Source organism: Patella vulgata, chromosome 5 (assembly GCF_932274485.2).
Source record: "Patella vulgata chromosome 5, xgPatVulg1.2, whole genome shotgun sequence".
NCBI classification, from domain to species: Eukaryota; Metazoa; Mollusca; class Gastropoda; family Patellidae; genus Patella; species Patella vulgata.
Window position 1 is genome coordinate 71,812,538 of NC_065883.2, and position 19,912 is coordinate 71,832,449.

General features: G+C 35.5%; 2 protein-coding genes and 1 long non-coding RNA gene across 3 annotated transcripts; 1 reads left to right on the forward strand and 2 right to left on the reverse strand.

Moving 5' to 3' along the window:
• Positions 1-222: 222 nt before the first annotated feature.
• LOC126821346 (centromere protein F) lies at positions 223-4,637 on the reverse strand. The gene is made up of 6 exons (XM_056101057.1): positions 4,490-4,637; positions 3,421-3,633; positions 2,471-2,720; positions 1,492-1,604; positions 443-653; positions 223-236 (listed from the first exon to the last, which is right to left on the reverse strand). Exons 1-6 carry the CDS (start codon positions 4,625-4,627, stop codon positions 223-225), a joined length of 939 nt encoding a protein of 312 aa, XP_055957032.1. The 5' UTR covers positions 4,628-4,637.
• A 3,194-nt stretch (positions 4,638-7,831) lies between these two features.
• Positions 7,832-9,068, forward strand: LOC126821241 (protein SYS1 homolog). Its single transcript, XM_050549625.2, has one exon. It carries the CDS (start codon positions 8,171-8,173, stop codon positions 8,672-8,674), a length of 504 nt encoding a protein of 167 aa, XP_050405582.1. The 5' UTR covers positions 7,832-8,170; the 3' UTR covers positions 8,675-9,068.
• A 406-nt stretch (positions 9,069-9,474) lies between these two features.
• LOC126821242 (uncharacterized) lies at positions 9,475-15,843 on the reverse strand. Its single transcript, XR_007680381.2, has 5 exons — positions 15,771-15,843; positions 14,920-15,260; positions 13,158-13,182; positions 12,373-12,471; positions 9,475-11,106 (listed from the first exon to the last, which is right to left on the reverse strand). It is a non-coding gene; the product is annotated as an uncharacterized LOC126821242 (long non-coding RNA).
• Positions 15,844-19,912: the final 4,069 nt, after the last annotated feature.

The window sequence follows — 19,912 nt, forward strand, 5'->3', positions numbered from 1 at the left end:
GGAATGATGGTAAGAGTGCGCAGCCTGGTCTCGCCAAGGCTGGCTTGATATGGAGGGTAGATCTGACTGGCATCTGGGTGCCTTTAAATGTTATAATGTAAAAATAATTAAACATCAAACAGTTTAATATGCATGTAGATAGATTACCTTGACAATAGATTATAAATAATAGTGTAAAAATTGTATTATAATACATCACTGCAACCCGGGTATCATTTAATCCTATGTATTCAGCACTTAATTGTAAGTTGGAAACTCATGATCAAAATTAATCAGTCAGCTTTAAACTAGACACAAGTACAAATTAGATGATTTGGGGTGATTTTAAATTATTTTTAAAGAAAGATTTGATATTACAAATGAATGTAAAAGAAATTAGTGCTAGATACACACACAAGATCAAATGATACCCAGGTTATAGTGCAATATGCCATAAAGATACCTTCATTTTCCTTTTTTAATCTATCAATAAGTTTTTCCATCTTTTCAACTTGCATACCAGTCATGCCTCTATTATCATTTAATTCTCGGCCCATCTGTTGAACCTTGTTATCTGAGGCTGTTGTTTTGTTTTCTAAACGCAAGGTCAAACTTTCTTTCTCTTTCTTTAGATTAGACAACTCAGCAACCAGTTTGGAATTATCTGTACCAGCCTTGAAAAAATAAATTAAATATAATTCAAATATTGATTAAAATAATTATTGCCAATCTACTTGAATAATATATCTCTTTCAAATCTTAAAGATCAATTTATCTGCAGTTTAAGCAAGTCCACTAGTGCAGAGCTGATCCATTTTCCAATGTAAGTCTCTCTCATCAGCATTCACAACAATACATCAGAATTTGATTGGTCTATAGTTCTTCCAAGTTTTAGAGTGGGACGTTAAAAAACCCATTTTATTTCTTCCAAGTTTTAGCATCATTTATTAAACTAAAGATAGAACTTTTGTTTAATCTTTTAAATAACAAATTGAAATAAAACACGACATCAACCCCATTTAACATTATCTATGTAAATCAAAGAGGAAATGAAATGGGGTTTAACGTTCTGCTCCTACTGGGCTAATGAAGGCGGGAATACACCATGCAGTATGCTATGTGGGTCTACTCTTATCTTGCATTGCAACTGTCAAGGGTTCCTTTACGTGCGCACCAATCTAAACAACTATACGTTGTCCCTTACCAGGGGTTTAGGTTTCTTTAAATTTATAACAATCTCAGGCAATATCTGTAAATTGTGTGAGCATATACATTCAACAGTGGAACGGTATAAATTGGCAATGAATTAATCACACTAGACCTATTATATTCTGTGAATAAATAGGTACACTGCTATATAAACTACATGTACATCAACTTCAAATTTTCACAACTATATAAACTACAAGTACAATGATTTTAAATTTTCACTGCTATATAAACTACATGTACAATCTTCAAATTTTCACAGCTATATAACCTTCATGTATATTGATCTAAAATTTTATTCACCTGTGATTGAAGAACTTTTAATTCAGCTTCCAAACTTTTATAAGATTCAACATCCTTTTCATGTTGTGATGTTAACTCAGCTATTTTAGATTTTAATGATGAGCATTCTGTTGCTATGAAATATAGGTAAGGATCAATATTTACATGAAATAAACTTAAACGACAGACAAGGCCTACAATTATTCAAAATTCCAACTGTCAAGGGTTCTTTAACGTTCACACCAACATATGTATAATATACATGGGAGCTTGCCAGGACCTTTGTTATAAGGAAACCATGCCAGAAATCACAGGAACATCTCGGTCAACAACAGACCCTTAGTTCACAAAGCAATCTCACACTCAAGTTAAGAATTTACCCAATATTGTTTGCCTTATTTTATTAATTTTAACTAAAATATAGCCCTTTATAAAACGTTTTTTGTTTTAATGTATCAAATACATCAATAAGAAACTACATGTGCAAAGTTTTGTGTTTCTGGATCAAGGATATTTCTCATAAACAGTGATTTTATTAAAAGTTGAGCAAATTCTTAACTTAAGTCTGAGAATGCTTTGTGAACTATTTATATAACATTACTAGACAAGATCATTACAATTTCACTCTCCATAAAAAAATACATAGACCTTTTGGTCTGTCGACAATCAATCGGTGAATTTCTGCAAGATCTCAATTTGACATTTATATTTCTCTGTGGATTAAATCTAACTAGCATACTGGATCCGGGAAAACCTTAAACTGTCAACAGTATATTTATCAAATTGTTTCAATGGCATTCAGTAACTGAACTTTAATACATGGGAAACAAATTCTATGGAATACAAATACTGCTTATTACTGACATTCAGCATTGCTTAATAATGACTAGAGAAACCTAGTTGAAATGTTTATCAATAATAAGCTGTAATTGTATTCCATAGAATTTATTTCTTATCTTGTAGGAGGGTGGGAAATGACGTAACCAAAGACTGAGATTACCTGTAGGACTTGTATTAGTAGCGGAACCGGTATAAATAGACTGATTAGTTCCTTTTCCCATTTCACCCTGTAATTTCTTTAAATCATTCTCCAAACATTTCACACGATCTGTTTGAGATTCAATCTGCGTTTTTTGATGATTGCTATATTCTTGTAGTTTAGCATGATCGGCCGTTAACTTCTCAAACTTTTTGCTGAATTCCAGATGTTCCTGTTGAGCATGCTCTAAATCGGACTTCAAATGAACAGACTGAAATATAAACGAAACGAAATGGGGTTGAATGTCCTACTCCGACTAGCCTAATGAGGACAGACATACATCATACAGTTTGATATGAGGGCCGGACTGCAGTGTTCAGCCTACCCTTATATGAAATTCCAACTGCCAAGGCATCTTTTATGTGCATGACAATGCATACAAGAGATCTCTGTTTTCCATCCCATCTGAACGACTAGACAGCTGTCCTTGTCAGGCCATCCGTCCTGCACCACACTGACACGGGTAAACCATGAGCTTGAGCAGGCAACCCTATGATATTTTTTTTGTAAAGGCCAATAATTCAGTCGTTATTGTTTGTATTTTAGAGGAGAGCCGAGAAAAAATCCCTTTAATCAACAAATTGAAAAAATCTCTCCCCTAAAAAAAAACCACTCCCAGTTTCGATAAGAAGAATGATTTAGAAATTAAGAAGAGTGATCTGATATCAAGGAGAGTGATTGGTTGTGTTTATTGGAAATGGTTCTGAAGATCAATAACTGCATGTTACTAACATTATTAGGGGGTCATTCCTGGATTCATAAATGATAATAAACCCCACCATGACTTTGTAAAGGAGAGCGATTTTCAATTTTAAGGACAGGGAGAAAAAGCTCCCCTCGGTCAACATTCAGGGTAGCGACAGGCGCTTGAGAGCGAATGCTCGCCTTAAAAAATAATGACTGATAATCACCTTTGAAATTTCATTGTCAACAGAAGTTTTAGTGTGGGACAATTGTCCTGTTAAACAGGAAATATGATTGTCTTTAGTTTGTAATTCTTGTGCTAATTTAGCTCTCTTCTTTTCTATTTCACCTAAATCTTTCTCCAGCACCTGATTGTCATGTTTTAATGTAGCATACAATGATTTCTCTTCCTCCAATTTTCTCTTTTGAACGGATAATGACTGGAAAACAAAGACAAAAAATACAGATTTAAAATATGTTAGTACAACACATTCAAGGGGAATTATGTTAGATTTAGATAAAGAGCTGGCCATTCTCACTATAATATTTTAAAAATAGATAACACAAAATGAATATATTGAAAATTTCACTCAAAAATTACTTTTTTGGAGCAAAGTTAACATTGATTGTAGTTTTGACAAGATATGTGCATTGATCGTAACCATCATATACTGGTCATTCGAGTCTTAGCCTTCCTTCTCCATTTTTAAGTTAAATCATTAAATGGTCAAAAGTTCGAATCTACTTAAAATCAGAGCCATGTCTACTTAATAATTTATAATAACATTAAGGTCCAAAGAAAGACCTACAATAGTAAGATTTGGCTATTATATAATCCCTGTTGAACTGAGATATTAAGACTTTGTGTTGAAACAAATGTAAAAGACCGTTTAATAGTAACTTCAGCATTATGAACCAAGTGCTCAATGTACCGGTACATGTATATATGACATGACTATATTCTACAGTACAAGGTATGATTAAGTCTACTAACATAAACTATATAAAGGTCCTTCAGACAGCTTTTTATATAAAAAAACGTCATTCCTGTACATTTAGGATTTGTTACATTCCTATATTTGCCATCATTCATAGTCCCCATGAGTATGATAGAGTACCTTTGCACTGGAGTTTTGAAAAGTTCTTTTAAATTAAAGTTTGACTTTCTAGTGTCATAACACTGTAAATTACAGCTTGAGTTTTGAACACTGGGTAAGATGGGGTGAGAACACTTTACAAAGACATACAATTGTATGTTAAGTCTTGGTTTTTGGTGGGGGGGCGAGTCTTTTATACCTGTTCTAAACTTTCAAACTGAAACTGTTTCTGATCTTTCTCCCGTTTAAGTCTTTCTAGCTGAGATTCAAGTTGACCAATCTTCTGTAGAGCTTTAGCTGGAAGCCCATCCTTCCATTCATCAACAGCCCAACTCATCTTGATATTTCTAAATCTAAATAAAAAAATAAAAAGTCTATTAACTTCATTTGGTTATTTCACTAAATACTAAAACCTCTTCCATGCTGAGAAATTAAAAGGAAATAAATACATTGTACTGTGCAGTTCATCTGTAATTCTCCTGACACCTCAATATCAGAACTATATGGAGGCCTTTAGTTCATAACTGTCAGAATTATGACAACAGTTTGACTCAATAAAAGCTTATAAGTGATGGCACTTGTATGTTAATGTACTGCAGCCTACTTTACTAATTAATAATAAGGCCCCAGCAGATTGACCATGCATTCCATCAGTCACTCAACTGAACTTTGAAGTGATGTGATGGTGCCTACTGTCTGATTCATCGGAAATTTTAAACGGATTTCTTCGATTATGAACAAACTACTTAACGTTGGTTATTATAAACTTACCTGTGTGTTTGTAATGAACTCCCGTTCGATAAAATCCATTGCACAACTAATTATCACAACGATGAAAACAAGTTCTCTCTTGAAAAATTGAAATATCACAAACTTTTCCCAGAGAAAAATACCAATATGGAAGATGGTTACGTCACTCTGCGGAAGATATCATTTCGTATTAGGGGTGACAGCATAGGAAATTCAAGTACAATTACGACAAGAATCCATGACCACTCGGACCAAAGATCACTCGGTTCAAGACCAGTCGGACCAAGTGATAGACCACTCAGCCCAAACAAATAGACTACTCGGACCATACAAAAAGACTATTCGGACCCAACAGAAAGACGACTCGGACCAATAATAAAATGTTGTTTTAATAAATTGATAATTGCGTTTGTTTTAATATAATTACTCGAACCAATAATAAAGTGTTATTTTAATAAATTGATAATTGTGTTTATTTTAATATGACTACTCGAACCAATAATAAAGTGTTATTTGAATAAATTGATAATTGTGTGTGTTTTAATATGACTACTCGAACTAATAATAACGTGTTGTTTGAATAAATTGATAATTGTATTCCAAATCGCAAAATATCGAGAACCACACTTGTAGTCACGTTTAAAAAGGGGCATATAAACGTCCGGTCTTCGTATTATTATGTGCTGTTTATATTAACGCATCAAGGGCGGATAACTTGAAAACGTGTCTCCACCCCCCACCCCCATATATAGTAACCCAGGGGTTAGTGGGGTAGAACGGAATGAAACCACTGGGGATACCGCGAATGTGGAAAAAGTAAAATTAGGCTATCAGACAAGAACAGTATACCCGTATATGTAGAAACTGTCAAAAGTCTGGACATACCGAGTCTCATTGCAAGAGTAAAGAAAAATTAGATTGATATTTTTTTTTGGCACCATTATTAATTAATTTTAAAACTAATCGTTGATTTATTTACGTACACAAAATTGAACCAAACAACTCTAAATATAAGAATTCCGTATAAGAATTATTTGCTTCTTTGTATTGTGATTTAATAATAAATAAATAGCATATTGTCTAGCCTTATAATATAATTTAATTGGTCCGACTGGTCTTGTTTTGGTCCGACTGGTCTTAGTCCGAGTAGTCTTTGGTCCGAGTGGTCTGGATACCTGCGACAATTAGCATTGAGTTTGAGCGTTCGCACACATAACTACCCGCATTCCTGTATTTAGTTACCGTCTTTTACATTCTAGTAAAATCTCTGCAAATTTTATAGCTTTACTTTTTGAAATATTTTGTTCTAATTATTTGATTAGCGACTCGGATGGGATTATTTACTTTTGAACACGCATGCCGCACAAACACAACTATACATTCGTTTTACGGGCTTTATCACACTTCGGACAAAACTGTCGAATCGAGAATTAATGTTCCGCTTCTTACGGGGTCATACGGGCTTAGTAGCATTATATACCCACCCGGGCACCCAATACGGCAATAGACACGCTGAGGGCTGCCGCAACACGCTTAAAGATGTTACTGAAGCGGTTATTATTCGATCGAAAGAATGCGTATAAAATTAAAAATACACTCAGAGAATTCGGAGGTAAGCTTCATGATCCTTGTTAAATTATTTATAACATAAAGAAGATAGGATATTTATAGTTTATTCATGACTTTATTTTTACGAGTATCCGTGCAATCAGTGATATTTTAATTGTGAAGAAAATTTGATAGACTGGCGATCAATGGTTTCCATATAAATCTCCTATGTAATTGCCTTCAATTGATATTTTTCGTCGCCCAAACCCATATACGATCAAAATGATCGCGCTGTCAAACTATCTTTCAATGTTAACCAACCCCCGCAACAGGTATATTGGATTCGACCAATACGTCACGAAGACATTGTTGACATCGACTCTGTCGAAATTACAAGTAAATTTTCAAATTTTTCAAGAGAGAAATTGTTCTCATCGTTGTGATAATTAGTTGTGCAATGGATTTTATCGAACGGGAGTTCATTACAAACACACAGGTAAGTTTATAATAACCAAAGTTAAGTAGTTTGTTCATAATCGTAGAAATCCGTTTAAAATTTACGATGAATCAGACAGTAGTGTCAGTGATTGGTATACTGACAGATGGTGTTATTCTGTGTTGTCAATCATTCACTTCTCACTCTAATCAGCTCAGTCTTTCTCACAATGTTTCAGTTGAGAATCAGCATAGACGAGAACACTGGGCAGGGCAGTCAAAATTAGAAAATTCAAAATAGAATGGAAATTTTGAAGACTAAGAATGATGCAAAGTTTTCATGATTGGTCCTACTAGCATCTAGATCCTAAAACAATTATTGACAAAAATCATTTCCCCTAATTCTACCAGTTAAAAATTATTACGGTACTTACAATGCTTATTTTAAACGCATTTTACTAATTTTATACTTCAAAATAATAAATTTAAACCGCGTAACTTCTGCGCATGTCCAAAGTATGTCGTAAATACCTATTTGTAAACAATTTGTGATTTCTTCAAAATTTGTTAAAGAAAATGTATTTTTCTAGCATAGTGTGTTATATTACAATCCATCCATGTGATATTTATCAATATTTAAAGAAATATTATTTTACGATTACCATATTCAAATACGTCGCTGACCCTTTAAACCTCTAATCAGTGAAGAGTTCGATATATAAGGGAGGTAATTCCTAACGGAACACAGGGAAATATTAATGTTTTCGTGTCTAATTTAAATTAAAAATGTGTCCCTTTTGTCTTTAATACAAATACAGAAAGGTCTGACAAATAAATGCTTGGTTTTAGTCATCATTATTTAGTGTAAAGAAAACAAACAATTTTGTAATTTGAAGGGAGAGAATCCTAAATAAAACCGGAAGTGAAATGACGTGGAATGTTTACATCAATGGTTTACATGGAAGTCCTAAATAAATTTGTTATAAAAATATTAAAAGGTCGATTTCTTAATCGCAGGTAAATAATGCTTGTGTAGGATAAGTGTTATACCTCATTTATTTTCTGAACCTCATTTTGAGAAAAGTGTGACTGTGTACTGTGGCCGAGTAGCTGAAACGTGTTTATTATTTTTAGATATTGAATTGTGATGCTTTCACTCTCAGAATTCCTGACAAGAAATAGAATGACTGGTCATTTCCGTAGTAGTGTTTGGGACCCTCTTCTAATCGTGTCACAGATTATCTCTATGCAGGCAATATATTATCTTTCTCTTGGATTCTGGATTTTTTTATTGGACCAAATTGCAGTATTTGACCTGTCAGTGGAACAAATGTTTACAATGAATGATTTGGGATTATCTGAAGACAGTGGTAGAACTAATGTCATAGCATTTGCCCTGAATAGTTTGACAACTGCTTTTGGTATATGGCTCGTTGTTGGAAGAACAAAGCAGTGTTTAGATTTCTCTGTAACAATTCTTGTCTTCCATTTTATTGGAAGCTGGATCTACAATGCACATGTTCCCCAAACATTTTGGTGGTGGCTAACGAACAGTGTTTCCTTGGTATTTATGACAGTTTTAGGAGAATTTCTGTGTATGAGAAGTGAACTTAAAGCCATTCCAGTGTTAGGCACTAAAGTGGATTTGTAAAGCGACACCAGTGATGAAAATATGTGGCGATAACCGACCTAAAGACAATTATGTAATTTGGTGAAGATCAAAGCACCAATTACAAACTTTGAAATACAAACTAATTTCTTTTACGTAAAGTAGATTTATACAGTAACACCAGTGTTGAAAATGTGTTACAAACATTGAAATTCGAACTAATTTCTTTTACTCTTTGTTGTAAAGTAGATTTATAAAGCGACACCAGTGTTGAAAATTTGCCACGAGAACTGAGCGAAAGACAATTAAATAATTGGGAGAAGATTATAGACTCAATTACAAACTTTAAAATTTGAACTAATTTCTTTTACTCTTTGTTGTTATGTATTTATTTAGAAAAGACTAATATTTATGTATTAAAATTAACCCAAATTAAGTCGTTTTTATTATGTGTACATGTAGTTAACAGAAATATTAATAATGGTGCACCATACAGAATCATAGCTGACAACTGAGACTGTGAAAAGCAAGACTGTAACGTGGGGGGGGGGGAGTCAAAAAGGTTTGTTGAGAGTTGGTTCATCCACTGATGTAGATAGATTTAAGTGACGTGCGTCGTGCAATGTAAATTACTTAAATTTCTCACTAGAAATCTACCATCACACTCACCCTGTGTTAATATTATACCCCTAGAAATCTCTCGTCAAACTCACCCTGTGTCATATACCCCTAGAAATCTCACGTCATACTCAAAAGTGTATTGTCGTATACACTAGGAAATATACCATATCATTTCCTTCTTTGTTTTGTTTTTTTCTTACAAAAGTTGAGCAATACATGTATGTAGATGTAATTAATTTATCTTTTCTTTATTATCAAATATTTTAAAGTACAAATTATCTATTACAATTTAAAATAAACCGATAACATTACATATAATACATTTATGAAAATCATAAAATACATAAGTAGACATATTTTTAAAATGGAAACCTATTGAGCATCTAAATTTTCCTTTTCACAAATGGTACAGTATCTAATTTACATCTATAGACAGTGAAACAAAAAATTCTCATTCTACATGTACCCACAAATTGTGAAAGGTTACTCGTACTACTCCTTGTCACGTACAAGCTGGGAATCAAAACCACACCACTTGACTCAATGACAGACCTTATGATCTAAAGTGCACATCTTAGACTATTTGCCCACCCCAGCCACTGCTGTCAATGTAACCAGATTGCTGTCAATGCACCCTTGCTACTGTAGTCATTATTATCAACATCAGACTGACTTTGATATAGTCACTTAGTTGAAATTCTTGTAGAGTGTGGGTGGGGGGCTTGTGGTCTATAGAGTGTCACGCTTTGATTTCTAGCTGGCCGTTCACCTCTGGCATGCAGTCAGTCATAGATTCGATCCCTGGTGTGAGCGCATGTGGCTTGGAGATAGTGTTGGCTTATCAACCTCCTTTCCTCCCACAGGAAAGACCCCTAATCAAATAAGACAATCTGTCTGGTCTGTCATATCACCACTGGTGGAAGCGGACACAGCCATTAAACACTAACAAAAGAAGAAAGTTCTGTTAGACTGAAGTGGGAGATATGGTTTATGGGTTGTTTGTAGGACTGGACTCCATGCCCATTTATTATAATAGGCCGGAGTCTTACAGTATCAAGTCATACAACCTTTGTGTCACACTGATCAGCAGTGAATATTCGCTAGGCCGCTACAATCACTGATAAGGATGACATCAATGCGACTTAATGAGTCTCAAATATTAACTTTTTTCCACCGACAAATTAAATTCTAAAACATTTTTTTCATGTATTAGAAAAATAAATAAAGACGTTTGACGTATTTGTAGGTAAAAATTATTTCCTATTTAGTGTAAATGTGACTAAAAGACAGCATTCTGCCCGAAGCAGTAACGTCTTATGTAAACAATGCACGCACCATTCAGCCAATGATGGACGCCGCATGCTGTGACGGCACGTGTTAAAGGCAGTAATCTTTTACAGAGATATTAAAGAAGAATTGTGATGCTCTGTGAAACAGACTGCCTTTGTATTACACATAACACAGAAATGAGGTTCTAATCAGCAAAATCGAATCATGTAAAATTAAGGCAAAAAGATGACCAATCCACTTAAACCTTACCAGCATGTTTATGGACGTCAAAAGGTCATACAAGTCTATTATAAATCACAGAAATCTTTATCGGACTTCCTCTTACGCTCTATCCTCTTTATCAAATTCAGGTCCTTCAATTTCCAGAAAAGCGATATTATCATCTTGATTACCCATAAAAAAAATTAACACAACTGCCCAAGCACAAAAATGGAGCAGAGCAAAAAGTAGGGCTATTATAGTGGCTGTAAAGGAAATGTTGGCATGTTGTCGTAGTGAAAATATATGATAAATGTAAGATAATGTTCCCATGGATAAATTTAATCCTGATACCAGAAGAGCACCTGAAATAGAAAATAAAAATCAAATTACATCAAAAACAAGTAAATGGATGGTCTTGCAACGTATTTCCATCCAAATCTATTGCATAAAGCACATGACCAGCTAGTAAATCGCCTGATATATGTGTGGGTTAGGACTCCGGGTTGTCTGAAGAATATTAGTAGCCCATGGGCAAACCAATGCACAGGTTTTGTCTGAAAACTGGTGGTTCAATCAAAATATCAATTAAACCCTGGATGGGCTAGATGATTTCTTAAGGCCAACTCAAGATTTCAAGGTCGCTGAGATGTAAATAAGATTAGGACACCTGATTGGTGAAGAGGGTGTAGGTTAGGCGATGTATGAATACAAGTATGCAATTACAAAGGTCTTGTTTATTCGGAGTTTCAGCTATTATTATCCCGATTACATTATGCAATTAGTGAATTATGCAATTACTGTTGTGAATAGAGTATGCATAAACTAACATGTTTGTTGTTGAAAAGATGACTATCCGTTAGGCCTAACCGTGGCTGTTTCATTTCAAAATGGATTAAGAACCCTGGGTTAGGGTTAGGGTAAGCATTAGGGCTAGGTCCAGGGTTAGGGTTTGGATTGGCGCTAGCCCTGTTTACATCTCGTGACCTTTGACCAAACTTGAAGTTGGCCTTATGAAATAGATCTAACCACGCCAGATGGCTCAGATCTGAGTCAGATCTAACATTCATCACACATACAAGGAAGTCCGGATTTCAAATTATCACCATGCACTGCTATTTAATAATATGAACCTTAATTTTCATTTACCATATTGAATATTGGGAGTCGCCCGAGTAACTGCCCAGTGTGCCCATGCGATAAGACTTGCATGTGTTTTAAAAATGATGTTCAAATACACTTTGTAAAACAGGTCTTTGAAGTACGAGCATATAGCAATCTATAAGAATCCTTGGTATAATGATGGTCCACTAGGTGATTCTGTTGCCTTTTCAAAAAATATTTTACAACTTTAGAGAATCTTTTTGGGTTAATATTTTGAAAATTTCTAGACCTGCGCAACAACCCCAGGCCAGAAATAATACCTGCATTGACGGTACCCGACCAACCCTTTTTTGACTGGCCAAAATCGACGAACCTAAACTAATTGTTCCTATTTCCCAGGAACTATAAATCAGTCAAATTTTAGCACTGAAATGTATCGGTATTTTACAACAGTCCGTTTCGGCATAATTGTTTTTTGCTAAGTTACCATTAACACTGATAATGTTGGATGGGCCTTATTTTAGTACCTGAAGCTGCGTATTGAACAGCTATATTTGCCGTCTGTGTTGTCATCATCACGCCAACTGCTGATGATAAATATGCGTTTCTACACCATGATAAATAGCCTGAAACAAGACGAACAAGAGAATAAATTAAATGAGGTTTAACAATAACATCCTACTTTTGTGCGCCAACTGGAATATGGGCATATGACATGGAGTGCTACGAGAGAATAAAGGAAATGAGGTTTAATGACAACCCCTACTGCACCAACTGGAATATGGACATACGTCATGGAGTGCTACGAGGAAAATTTGCCCAGACAGCAGTGTGTCAACCTACTCTACATCAAGCCAACGTGTACATGCCACATGGAACAGGGAATCTCAGATTTTCATTTCATCCGAACAACTTGAAAACTGTTCCATGTCAGGTCCTCCATCCAGTGCACCACAAGGGGAAACCACTCCAGTATACTTGCACCTGTGGAGCTCAGTATCAACCCCCTAACTTTATAATTTTCTGCGCTGTCCCAGAACCCTGATCTATGTCAACTATATGTATATATATATCAATCGTCTCCACCAACTGCATTACAAAACGCAGCTTGTACCCCAAAACTAAAAATCTGAGCCACCAAAATCCCAAGCAATAACATTGTCTAAGGGTGCATTTTATTATAAGAATTTACAGCATTTTGGATGGGAAGATATAATATTTGATAAATAAATATGGTCTCGTTTGTAGTTCTGGAGGACGTGTGAAATTGCATTTGTGATCCATGTTTTGGAGACAATAGAAATAACCTTACCATTTTCATTTGCCAATCTCACAGACTGAAATAGAAAAAGAGTTAAATGATCTAATGGTTATAAATGATAAAATAAAATTAAGAAGTGCAAAAAAAAAATTGTGGTAAATTTCTTAGCAAGATAGAGAGAGAGAAACAAGGTTTAACATCTACTCAACACAAACTAGGTCATTTTGGTACTAACAATTATATTTCAATAATCCGCTGTCGTGTAGGGGTCTTGAGAAAACCCACAAGGTTAGACAGGCGACCCTATTCCTAGTCACATACAACTGTGGAATTGAAACCACGCCAGTTGACTCAATGATACAACGTGCATATGCTAGCCATTCGGCAATTCAACACCCCCAAATTTCTTAGCAAGTGAGAAATGAAAATGGTACACAAGTTTAATAATATCACTAGACCACAGATTGCTATTTTTTCAGTTTAAATTATATATATTCGGAGATATAAGGGACATAACTCTGGAGGAGATTACCGAATAACGGTAAAAAATCAATAGACTTCTTCTTTTACGTAAGATAGACAAAACACACCAATTTCAATTTATTGCAGTTTCTATTGTGCTAACAAATGAAATGAAATGGGGTTTAATTAATGTCCTACTTTTCTGCTCCGACCGCACTAAGAAGATGTGCATACGCCATGCAGTGTGCTATGAGGGCATTTTTGCTTGGATAGCGACGCCACGGTCTACTCTTGTTTCGAATTTCAACTATTTTTCATCCCATCCAAATGACTATACAGTGTCCATTGCACCACTGACAAGGAGGAATCAAGCCTATTGTGCTAACAAGTAAAGTGAATGACAGACTAATGGGGATGACATCTATACAATCACCTTAAAGGAGCTAAATCGCTAATATTTCGGGCCTAAAAATGGACACAAATGGGTTGCAATGCATATAATAATGTAATATTATATTCAATCGTTTCCGTTTTTTACTCTAATTTCAAATCAGTTATGTTCTGCGAAATACGCGAGAAGTCTAGCGTCTGGTTATTCCAGTATACACCGGTAGTATTTATTGCGCATGCTCTCAAGATAAGAATATGGCGTTACCGTTGACATGACTTGTGGGATATGTCTAGCCTCGTTCTTTGAGTCCCTTGTTACAAATGGCGATGAAACGCATTATGGTACACGATTCATGTACCAATGGTAAAATGTTTATTTTGTCTTAAATACATGTATTGGATATCAGAAGTCCATCTTTTCCAGGTAAAATCACAACATCAATGTTGATTTAAAGATACATTATGAGAGATCAGATAACGAGTTAGCAGTTCTCACTATAATAGTTTAAAACCGAGAAATAAGCGATCGAAAGTTACGCATAGCCTCGTTCATCATTACTAAAGTCAGTACGACAAAAATGATAGTCTTGAATATCCATTTAATCGTTAAATCGAGAAGGAAAGTTATGCAGCAAATCGGTTCATAATCCAACTAATATCGCAGGCTAGCGTTGACATCGAGAGTAGATTATGGCCTGGATACATTAATTAATGTCTAATTAATAGTTTATATAACATTTCAGGCCGAAAGAAAGACCTACAAAATGCAGATTTAGCTCTTGCATAATGTATGTTTAAATTGACAAATAATTCGTGTTTTCAATGTCAAAGAGACTGTGGATGATATTGAGTTAAAGACTTGGCTCCAATTAATTGTAGGTAGGTGCATAATAATGACTGAAAGTGTTCCAGAAAATGATCATCTTCTGGAGTGCTAGGTTGATCAGATTGAATAAATTACCCATGCTGCATCTGTTGTCAATAGCTGGAGTTTTTTCAGATTTTCTGATTGTCTATCACCCGATTCCGTAGATTTGCTCCCTAATCCATAGTTATTGTTTCCATGTCTCTGTTGATGAACTGATGTCATTGCCAGACAATGTGGCATAGGCTGCTTATTTGAAAGAATCGGTAAGCATTCTGTAGTTCTTCTAAACTTGGAACCAGTACTCAGAAAATGAGAACTGGACCACAATCTGCGTGTTACTTTTTGTAACATGTTTGATTATTCTATTGGCATAAGCTGCGTTCTCTTATTACTTGATAGAAATTCTACACCATGTCTTTAATATCAGATCAAAACTGAAATAAAAAAAGCCAACAGTGAGGCTATGTCCCCGGCTGAAATCACCCAAAAAATACATGAAAATGAAATGAAATATAATAAAAGAAAATGAGGTTTGATGACCTACTGTTCTGCTCCGATAAGGCTAATAAAGAAATAAAGAAAAAGAACTAGAAGAGAGAAAATATCAAAATAGAAAAAGTAAAGTGTGGGCTACCATTATCATCATTATGATTATGAATATGATTTATGTAGATCGATGGAATTTCGATTCATCATATCTTTGTAAATACTGAACGGAATTGAACCATTTTTGAACTAAGATTGCTATACTGCAACTTTATTCAATATTGTAGATTGCATTGCAAATCACGCCCAGCGCCCAACTCATTTTTGTCTCTCCTGACTCCTCCAGTATAAACTGTTGTAGCGTGTTCACACGCCCTTGTGGACGGACGTGAAACCAAAGGTCAGTGGCGACAACAATGTGCATGCACATGCATATAAGCGTAGAAAAAAAGTATTACTGTTAAACCCAATCTTTAATCAACTTTCTGAGTTCCTCGCTTTTGCTTCAGGTGAAACTTTCTCTACTTTCAGTTTTCAAAGAAAAGATAACTCTAATAACCAAGAAAGTTCCAGCTTTTGCAGACCACTATTTAGTTGTATTTTTTTAATTTTTTTATTTATTTATTTATTTATTTGACTTGTTGCAAAGAGTGAATTTACTTTTCCCAGTGAACAAATAAATATAAAACGCTTGTCACCCATGCTACTGGAAGCGCTTTCCACTTTCATACGCTTGTCTACGATCATTCATTTTGAAATCTCTCATTTTCCAAAAATCTCCCAAACAATAAAAACAAACTAAACACAATTTATCGTCATAATTAAAGACTGTGAAAATATGAGAAAATAAATTAATTCAGTTATCGTTTACGGAAGCGTATAGGGGTCATGCAAAATTTTGTAGAAGACCTCGAGATCCTGCGATCCTGTGATACTTTCTCGAGATCTCAATTTAATGTTCTAGAAATCCCCTAATAAATTTCTCGAGAATCTCCCATCCTGCGTTAACTATCTCGAGAATTCGAGTTAATGTTCTCGGGATCTTGCCATCCTGTGTAAATTTTCTCGAGATCTCGGGTATTTTTATGTGTGCGCGTAGTTTTAACGTATTCTCAGCGCCCCACAACCTGTTGTTTCGGAGTTTACCCCCCCGCCCCCGCCCCACACACACACACACACACACACACACTTTCCCGAAAATCTTATAAGCACGATAGAGCCTACAATTTTTAACGGTTTTGTTTCAAATTTTGTGTTTTAACGGATTTTCGATATTCAGTGTTCCGCGACAAGGATAACCCATGTTAATTTTCAGCAATATAAGATTTCTGTCCCAGAGATATATAACAAGCACGCGAACACGATAGAGATTAGATTTCTTGATGAATGCTTGACCCTTATACAATTTATTAAAGAACCAAGTTTTCCTTTCGAATATTCTGCTGTTGATGCATAGATGCTGTGTGGGCGTATCTCCACACTTTGCGTGACTATCGTTTAAATTTCTTTTGAATCATTAGTGTCACAAGCAGAGGAACCTTATTTATTTTCGGCGGAACAATGAACCTTATTGATTTGCAGCACTCCCTGAAATTTTGTTATGGCGTTATTCCTATTTTCCGGTAAACCTTGTGAACGCGTTAGAGCCCAGAGTTTTTCAAGATTTATTATTTAAAATCTGCTCCGAAGCATTTGTGCCACAAGACAATAAACTCTCTGTCTAGCTTTATTCTAAAACAAAATATGGTCCGAAAACCATGCAAAATATGACATTTTCAATTAAACGTCCCCTACACATTAAATTGAAATAATTTAACAAGCAAGTCTGTAATTCAAAGCTTTACACATTAAAGCTAACGTGGTAGGGTTTTGAATTTCATATTTGGTGTGAAGTATTGGGGCCATAAGACGAAGAACCCAATCGATTTTAATCATATTTCAAATTTAGTGTAAATCATGGGTACCCTATCGATTGTCCGTTTATTCTTTCATAAGTTAGCAGCTTTCCTTTGTAACAAATGTTAGTGTATTTTTTTTATCAAATTTGGTGCGAAGTATTGGGACAATGGTTGCTTCACAACGTGGAGACACTATCATATAAGGTTTCGTATTAACTCGGGATCTCGAGGAAATTTTCATAGGATGTCAATATCTCGAGAAAATTTACATAGGATGTCAATATCTCGAGAAAATTTACATAGGATGTCAATATCTCGAGAAAATTAACTCGAATTCTCGAGAAAATTTACACAGGATGTCAATATCCCAGGAAAATTATCAAGGGATTTCGAGAACATTAAATTGAGATCTCGAGAAAATTACCAGGTGATCACGGGATTTCGAGAAAGTATCACAGGATCGCAGGATCTCGAGACCTTCTACAAAATTTTGCATGACCCCTATACGCTTCCGTAATCGTTTATAAGTTGCAAAGTTTTGAATTACAGACATGCTTGTTAATTATTTCAATTTAATGTTTGGGCGAGGTTTAATAGAAAATGTCATTTTTTACATGGTTTTCAGATCATATTTATTTTTAGAATAAAGCTAGACACAGAGTTTATTGACTTGTGGGCATGTGGCACAAATGCTTCGGAGCAGATTTTAAATCAAAAATCTTGAAAAACTCTGGGCTCTAACGCGTTCACAAGGTTTACCGGAAAATAGGAATAACGCCATAACAAAAAGCCAGGGAGCGCTGCAAATCAATAAGGTTCATTGTTCCGCCGGAAATAAATAGGGTTCCTCTGCTTATGATACCAATGATTCAAAAGAAATTTGAACGATATAGCCACGCAAAGTGTGGAGATACCCCACGAAGCATCTATGCCTCAACAGCAGATTATTCGAAAGGAAAACTTGGTTTTAATAAATTGAATAAAGATCTAGCATTCTTCAAGAAATCTAATCTCTACCGTGTTCACGTGCTTGTTATATCTCTGGGACAGAAAAACTTATATTGCTGAAAATTAACATGGGTCATCCTTGTCGCGGAACACTGAATTTCGAAAATTCGTTAAAAACAAGGTTTTCAAAGAATGGAGTGTATAACTCCGGAACGGAAGATCGCTAATCATTGAATATCAATAAAGTTCATGACCCCCAAAGCTTCACACAAAATTTTAAAAGGGAAGCCTCATGGCGTGAACAAGGCTTTCAGGGAGCAGGCGGGGAGAGGGGTATATTAAGGAACAGAAGGTCACAGAGCAAAAGACATAGAAATAATTATGTTTTGACTTTCTTAGAAAATATGAAATTCTCGCTTTAAACAAACGAAGTCCAAGAATACCATAATCTTAGACGACCCCCGTACAATAGATACAAAACAAATACAATTATATAGAGGGCGTGTCCCATCTTCTTAGACATCTTAATCACGATGCGATTCTAATCTTTAAAAATCGCACATATTTGTCTAAAATTGTCTCCAATGTAGAGACCGTCTTTGGAATTTAGTTAAACGTGGCAGCTATTATTCAATTTTGGGGGGTTGGATGGCTGAATGGTTAGCACGTGCGCGCTGTATCATAAAGTCTGTCGTTGAGTCAACTGGCGTGGTTTCGAATCCCCGGTTGTACGTGACACGGAGTAGGGTCGCCTGTCCAACCTCGTGGGTTTTCTCCGGGTCCTCCGGTTTCCCCCCACTGCTAAAGACCCCTACGCGCAAGCGAATTATTGAAATAAAATTAAAAAATATGTTAGTCCCGAAATGACCTAGTTTGTGTCGAGTGGACGTTAAACCCCATTTCTCTCCTTCTCTCTATTATTCAATTGAAAGTTAAATCGACTCAAATGAAAATGTTTTCAGTTTTTTGAGGGAAAGGTCGTTGAAAAAAAAAAGCGCTGACAAAGGTCACTGATTTTTTCATCCCGGCTCGTGAAGCTGATAAAGAAAATACGTTTAGTCGATCAGTTGGAAGAAATACCGAGGTTCAATCGTGTACACATTGGCGTGTATCCGAAAATGCCGTTGGCATGGTTTGAAACGGAGAGGAGTAGATGGAAAAGCCGTCGCCGTGGCAAAAATCGCCAATCGTCAAGGCCACGAGATCTAAACAGGGTTAGGGCACGTGATTGCTGCCGAAGATTGTGGGTTAGAAGGACTAGATCTTGGGTTATGGTTGGCGCTAGCCCTGTTTAGAACTCGTGACCTTGGCGAAATATGCAGGTGGCCTTAATATTTAGATCTAACCTGGGTGTGTTTAGGGGAGCGGCTATTTTGTCGGGCAGTTCGGTCCGATTTTCAGGAAATGTGAACTCAACCGTAATTATGGTGTAACGGTGCTATATTCGAACTGCTTTTAAATCGGATAAAAATTGTAACCTCTAGACCCACTAGAGGCACCACAAGTTAAAAGCAATTTTTCCTACAATCCGGGGCTATAATCCAACAAGTTACAGTCCGATATGCACGATTATGGAAAGGAACCAAACATACATTTCAAGTTTCATCAAAATTGGAGAAAATTGTGACCTCTAGTGTTCATAAACTAAAAACGTGATCCATGAAGTCACGGTCTGATACATGCCAGTTTCGAAAGGAACCGAGACCTTTCGGAGATAGTCCTATATTTCAAGTTTCGTCAATATAGGATAAAAA

Excerpts from the sequence above, each read along its gene's own strand:
- LOC126821346 (XM_056101057.1), bottom strand. The coding sequence starts at position 4,627 with ATGAGTTGGGCTGTTGATGAATGGAAGGATGGGCTTCCAGCTAAAGCT. Across the intron at positions 3,634-4,489 it reads AGTTTGAAAGTTTAGAACAG|TCATTATCCGTTCAAAAGAG; the intron begins GTATAAAAGACT and ends TTTGTTTTCCAG. Across the intron at positions 1,605-2,470 it reads TACTAATACAAGTCCTACAG|CAACAGAATGCTCATCATTA; the intron begins GTAATCTCAGTC and ends TATATTTCATAG.
- LOC126821241 (XM_050549625.2), top strand. The coding sequence starts at position 8,171 with ATGCTTTCACTCTCAGAATTCCTGACAAGAAATAGAATGACTGGTCAT.